Raw genomic sequence first — 7,423 nt, 5'->3', positions numbered from 1 at the left:
TAAATTTTCTTCAGAATCAAATTTCATATACTCCCACTCAGTAGCTGGAAAGTCAATCTGAAATAAAGAAATGGTTTGCCATGTACTGAATGACTCCAAAGTGCATTATTAATTTAATAATGTCCATGTTAGATTTGTAGAAAATGAAAAAATCCTATATTTCGTGTGCTATGTATTATTTAAAAATAAGTTTAAAAAATTATTAGGGTTTAGACATGGTATTTAAATATACATAGTATTTAGCAAATCTTCAATTATTTATAAAATCGGCATAAATTAGTAATCTGTAATGTCTGAGGAAAAGTGAGAAAAATAATAATAAATGGACTTTTCATAAAGTTCAATATGCTATGTTTTTACTTAATGTTGAAATTATAGCCTTTCTACATTTTGGAATGAAAATATATCTCTATTATTAAATGATCAAAATTATAGATGGTAATTATATTTTTTTATGTATTCACACGGAAAAAAAAGAGTTTATGTCAGTCTCTACTTCATAAAAGTCATTGAGCCATTTTGTAGACATGAGTGAAATCTTCTCTGGTAAAGACCTGTTTTGCAAGTAAATAAGCAATGGAATAGTTTTGCATTGGCTCTGTAGTTCACATTTATAGACAGGACCAGAATATAGGTCTACTTATTTCAAAATAAATAGATAATCTAAAAGCACAGAGCTGAAACCACTTGGACAGGCATAGTATAATATTTTCATTGCTTAGAGGAGAAAATCAAAGATTAGGTGACTTGTTCAGAGTCAGGAAGTTTTTTGTTAAAGAGCTAAGACTAAAATCCAGATTTCCTAACTCTAGATCTAATGTCTTTTTCTCTGAGACTCATACTAACTCCTTAACTCAAACACTGATTGCAGAACTCAATTCTAATTGTCTCACTATCTCATAATATTTAGGTTAAAAAATTCTGCTCTAAATTTAGCTGTATATAATTAGAATGATACTGGTTATTAAGGGTTTTAACTTTAATACTTTACTAACTCATTGTATTTTGTATATTTCATCACCAAATAAAAATATCCAGAGACGTTTTCCTTTATGTCTATATCATTTGAAATTATATTTTGTAAAAATAAAATGATCTAACTTTTTCGCATACTCTTGAATATTTACATGTCCTCTCCACCCCCCAACCTCTGCCGGCTTCTGTAAGATAAATTCAGTTATGGCTCCAGATGTCTACTTGGAAATCTATGCTGCTGTTAAATATTTGAAACTTTTCTTCAGATCCCACTTACCAGCATCTGTGTTCCTAAAGCAGCTTTCCCCCTCATCTGAGAAGAATCAAGGAGAGTCTCATCTGATAGTCCCTCTTTCTTCTCCCACACACATCACTGCCACTAATAAAGATCCTGATAATCATAAATTTATATTGACAAAGTTTTGGCAATGATCACTTGGAAGATTTCTTTTGTTAAGCTGAGGTGGTTTATATCTGGCAAGAAATAGTCTGAGAAAAAAATACATTCATTCTCTAAAATAAAGGTAGTTGTCTTGTTACAATCGAACATTTGCTGATCAGTACGCCATCACGTTGAGTGTCTGTGATTGTGCCAAGATCACACCTCAACAACTACTCTTTTTTATCTTTGTGTCTTCAGATTAGAAGTAGATCTTTGGCTACCATCTTGTGGGGACTTCCTCCCTCCTTCAGATCAGAAGGCACATTATTTTCTTAGTATTATTTTCGTCTTCTGTTTTCAACATCTTGTTGTTCATCTTGCTAAACTTTGTCTCTCATATTCTTCACCCCAAACCTGGAAACTTAAGAGCCTAGAGACTATTAGCTTCCTCTAGAGCAGCGATCCTTTCCTGAGGGCAATTTTATCCCAGCACCTGCTCCCAATATTTGATAATACTTGGAGGCATATTTGATTGTCAGAACTAGGGAGGTGCTACTGGCATCTAGTGGGTAGAATCCAAAGATGCTGCTATATATCCTACAATGCACAGAACAGCCCCCACAACAAAGAATTATCTGGTCCAAAATGTCCATACTGCCAAGGTTGAGAAATCATTTTCTAGAGAGTGCTGGCCAGCAATTCTAAGTTTTCTCTATAGAGCTGGCAAGTCCACATTCCCTGCATTTCCATGAATGGGAGTGGCCATTCAGGTATCTGACCAGTATAATAACTTATAATCATGAACAAATAAGAAGCTCTCAACAATAGGAACCAAAGCCTGGAATCATTAGCCATCTTTCATTCATGATCACAAATCATAGAAAGTAGAGAGACTTTAAGAGAAAACAAAAGTATAATAGATGGATTTTGTTTGCAGTTTCTCTTCCACTACTCAGCTAATTGCTAGTAATTTAGGAAATGTACGATAGAAGAGATTTTAAGGAACATGACACAATGCAGAAGCAGGTGTGAGTAAGGTACCAACTTAATAATATATACCAATGACTGCTTTTAGACAATGAAAAAAATGAATGCACATAATGAGTATATTGATGGCAGCACTTCATCTATCCCTTTCCTTCATGATTGTATTAGATGGGGAATAGTTTGAAATCACTATTATGTAAGCTGGAATAAAAGTACTTTGAGAGTACTGAATGCAAAATAAAAGCTGTGAAGATTTTATAAATCCCAGTGGCTAGAGGAAGAGAGGACGATTAAAATGTGTGATCCTAGAAGAAAATTGTTTCTTTAATTGACAACAAGCTACTTATCAACCAATATTTGCTATGTGTACTTTAATCTCACAGCCTAGCACTTACCTGTAGGGTCACTGGGGATGGCTGACTTGTATCCCAGATTCCCGGAGCTATCATTTCTATGGGAGGCTCACTCTGTAATGTCATGCTAAGTAGCATAGACCCAAGAATGACTTTGCTGCAAAAGACAACACATACAGACAGACAGGAGTCACTTCATGAACAAAACTATTATTATCTATAAATGTCTTCTTTCGGAATATAAACATAATCAGCTATTTTAGTGGCTCCATTCAGTAGCAGGAAGAGAAATACAATATTCTATAAACCTAGACACTGATTAATAGTTCATCTCTAATACACCACATGCATGGCTATGTTCATAGATGCCTACATTTATTTTCCACATTTATTTTCCATTGTGGACCAAGTTGTTTCCACAATGGTTTTGCACTGGCAGCATTTATTCTTAATTTCCAACAGTGCTGATTACAAAATGGAACTAAGAATTTCATATTTATATTCTTGGAGTTATGACTGCCTTAAGTCAATAAAGATGTTAACTCTTTAGAACATTTTTTTCCCCCACATAGTGACTAAATTCCCCGGGCATCTTTAAAGATATGAGTTCTAAATTTATAGAGAAAAGATTAAAATTAGTATATGATCTGCAGAATCAAACATTTTGGAGACTTCACGGGAGAAATACTTCTTTATGCATAAACAGAAAGATTATTCATATTCTGAATCATTGAAAATATATTGTAAATTACCATAGTAAGTGAGAATGCATACAGGAAAAGACTTTAAATAGGAAAAATTCATGGATGATTTTAACAGCTTCAGTAATAATCAGTAAAAATCCGCAGTTTCTTACAGGAATTAAAAAAGAAGCTATACCTGGCTGTACATAGGAATTAAATTATTGTAAACTGTTCCAGAGATCACTGAGAACAGTCTTTGATTCTAAAATACCAAATTAAAATGTAGAACTGAAAATCAACAAAATTAATTTTAAGTTTATAAGGAACTTTAAGCATCAGACAAGTCTTTTTGAAAACAACACAGAATTCTATCTTGCTATTTAACAGACAATATACAAAATATGGGAAAAAAATCCAGCAAAAAAGCTTTTCATTAAACTTTTGGTTTTCTAAGGCCTGCCTTCTTCATTTTCCATATCTAAAGATATTTTTAGCAAGTAACTGCCCAAGGGAGTAAAATTTGTAAAAATTAATGGGCAAATATTTTTGTATAAGCCAAGAATACTCTTCTAGCAGAATGAATTTTGAGTCTCTTTATCCTTTTGTTCCATCCCTTTTTCATCTGGAGAAACTTTTTTTTTTTTGGTATACTACTATTAGGAGGCCAGTATTAGCAAGATAAAAATCAGCTTAATGGGGTAAAGATTAGAAAATTATTAACGTGATTTTCCTTTTTGCCTTTTGAATTATATAATCTTCTTCCAAATAGTTTGAAGTATCCATGTGCTCGGGAAAAACTTTGTATTAGTTTTAGTCAGAATGCAAAAGGAAGGAGAAGGTCTGACACCGAACTCAGAGGGCTCAGATGTCAATGTTCTCCACAACACTCATAGAAAATATGGTAAAGGGTTAACAGGAGTGAGGGAGGAAGGTGTGGTGTGTTGGATGGAGAAAGTGGTTAAGAAAAGGCCACTAATTTCTGGCAATTTGGGATGGTAGGAAACTGAAGACAGAGAAGGAGGGAACAGGGCGAGTTTGGCCAACATAGGTGTCCCAATTTCCCCCTCTCCTGGAATGCTGTTAGGTGGGGGGAGTGTTAGATAAGTGAGTATAGTATAATGTTGAAGGCAGAGGCGTGTGCTTTTTGCACTCTGGCCAAAGAATCTGTTTCTTTTCTGATCCTGTGTATCCAAATACTTCTTAGGAAGAGAATTTAGATGTAAGGAAGATTACTGAATGACTAAGCATTTTATCCAAAAGAGACTGAAAACTTCTAAAAAGACTATTTAAATTAATGAATTGACTAAATTTTTGTCATCAATGGAAAGTTTTTTATCTCCTTGCTAGTTACAGGGTGGGTCATGAGGAAAAGTGTGCTATATTAATTGCATTTTTTTTTTGCATTTAAGTTGTGAAATGAGTTATATTTGTGTACTTACTACATTTATGTTTTAGTCATGCTTCACTCTGAAAAACTGAGTGGTCTAAGCTGATTCCTACAGAGCACGAAGTGACTTGAGAATAACTGTCAGTATCTGTTATTCCTCTCCTTGAATAGAGACTGGATCAACAGTTACCATGACTTTAATCCTGAGGTATATAGGGCAGAATGAAGTCAGAACACTTGACTCAGGTATGTGTATGAGGGGATGTATCAAGCCAAAGGCATAGGGAGAATGAACTTTTAGCTGTCCAACTGAGGCTGATACATACTTTAAGGCAGTTCAAGCAGGAAAGGATGTTTGGTACCATTCTTTGGGCTCTCTTTATGTTAGATATTAGCTAACTTATTTTCTGATAATAGATTTCACCTGAACATCTTTTTAGACATTGCAAGCATGGTAGACAGAACAAATTTCTATAGACTTCTGTAAAGAGAAAATATGAGAAACATGATTAGTGGAATTAAGATTAGAAGAGTGTTAGTGGTCTCCCTAGGAGATTGTTCATTCGGGTAGAGAAAATCTGCATTGAAGGAATTTACCACAATTTAGAGATGCTAAGTAACTACCACACTTTGTTTCAAATTTGTAGCTCATAAAAATTGTTGAGGTGAGGATAACACTTTCTTATTGTAATAAGGAGGCATTGTGAATACAGTATAGATGCAGTAGAAATCCTTTCTGCAAAAGAGAGGATTATAAAACTTCTGTGGGCAAAATTTTACTTTTGTACTTGTGACATATTTTTTATAGGCCTGAAGGTGAGTTTACGTGTTTGAAAATGTTGGTTTATTTTTATTTGTAGACATCCTTTCATGCAGCCATAACTGATATATCTGAGTTTGATCAGATATATCTGGAGCCCACAAAGATAGGAAACTTTTAATTCTGCATATTTTCAGATTGTATTTTATGTTAGAAAAAATAAAGACCAAGTGCCTATTATAACTCCATGTGGCCTTGTACGGGCAATTCAAACTGTAATAAATGAGATTTAATACCAAATGTTTATGGGCAGGGGTCATTCTGTGAAAGAAGTGAAATAAATGGCCTATATGCTATAATCTGGAGATACCTGCATCAAATGAATTGGGTTAGAATCTCTGTAACTTGGAGTAATGAGCACAGTGGGAGTCATGGCATCTCCCCCGTTGCCCCAATGATGGATTTCTGATTTCTTTAAAAGAACTGGATTTCTTTAAATTGTTTAGCTCAGGAGAGAGGCAGATTTTCTGATTTTCATGAGAAATGGTCTTTTGGAATTATATTTACAACAGCTTATTGAAGTGCTCTTTGAAATAAGTAGTGTTTTTTGATGTGATGTCTCATCATTCACAATTCTGATACTTTCTCTTAGGAAAACACAACCTAGTGCCAGTCCCAAAGGGCATTACTTAAAAATGGCCACTGTCTATGATCACTTGCATATAAAATATTTGCCAGTGGTAAGTGATGTATGACAAAACAACATGGAGGCAGTATTCTTACTATTATAACCATCTAGAAAAAGGCCATGAAGATTAGTTTGAAAGACAAAAATATTCCAAACATTTTATACTTTTAACATCTATTGATTACCTATTATGTGCAAAGTAGGGCATCAGATAGTGGAAAAGAATGGAATGGATTCAATGTTTTCAGTGAAATATTATTCTACAAACATGCTAGACCTTACAAACACTACAGTTGGAACTTTAGAGAAACTCACTCATGGAAAAAAGGACACCCACCATGCTGCTCCTAGAGAGAAAGTAATGGAAGTTCTTAGACCACATATCAAATTTTTGAAACATCTGCTAACAGCAGTAGATATTACTTTCAAGACAAAACTGTTTTTTATAGACTTTTGAAATTTTACTTCTATTCTAAATCTCCTATAGGGGTTGATTTTCCCCCCAAATTCAATTTAGTAAACAAATCTCTATAGGTTATCTATTTATAAGAGGTATTATGTAGGATGACAGACATTACAAAGATAAATCCATTCTCTGTCCTCAAGAAATATATACGTGGGAATGGGCTACAGCATGGAAGCAAATAATAGAGCAGCATGCACACACACACACACACACACACACACACACACACACACACCCTAAATCAGAATTAATCCAACAAAAGCAATTTAAAAATTTTATCATGATTGTTTTGATGATAACTTATTTATATTGACTAAAGGTGGGAACTAAAAACTGGTGAAGAATTTTCTTAACATAGTTATATTACCAGATTTAAAAAAAATTAACAGGGGAAGGGAACAGTCTTTATAACAACATAAAAAATAACTATATAGTTTCTAATTTTTCAAAGGTCCTGTATTTTACAATTTGATTCTAAAGCAAGTCTTGCCATATGAAAAATAACTAAAGATTTATTTAAATACTTTTTTCCTTAGTAGCATGGAAAATCATGTAATTAACTTTATCAAATATTCTAGATATTAGTAGTTCCAAATCCTTATGGTTATCATTAGTTAATTTTGCAATGGCCATCAGTTCTAATAGAATATCTTAACTCATAGTTGGCTTTCTTTGCTGAAAACAATATCATCTTAAAATTACCAAATATTTCTTCTTAGTAATAAAAAGTCAGTAAACCAGT

General features: G+C 33.5%; 1 protein-coding gene across 1 annotated transcript in view; it reads right to left on the bottom strand.

The window, feature by feature from the left end:
* The window catches only part of PIK3C2G (phosphatidylinositol-4-phosphate 3-kinase catalytic subunit type 2 gamma), a 269,937-nt gene that overhangs the window by 195,381 nt on the left and 67,133 nt on the right, over positions 1–7,423 (bottom strand). The window contains 3 exon segments of the mRNA XM_025047424.1: position 1; positions 4–57; positions 2,740–2,854. The exon segment at position 1 is cut by the window's left edge and continues 85 nt beyond it. Coding sequence (XP_024903192.1) covers position 1; positions 4–57; positions 2,740–2,854 — 170 coding nt within the window.

The sequence above is a fragment of the Pteropus alecto genome, unplaced genomic scaffold, assembly GCF_000325575.1.
Source record: "Pteropus alecto unplaced genomic scaffold, ASM32557v1 scaffold103, whole genome shotgun sequence".
NCBI classification, from domain to species: Eukaryota; Metazoa; Chordata; class Mammalia; order Chiroptera; family Pteropodidae; genus Pteropus; species Pteropus alecto.
The sequence above is the reverse complement of the archived record's forward strand: the minus strand, read 5'-3'. Positions and strand labels throughout refer to the sequence as shown.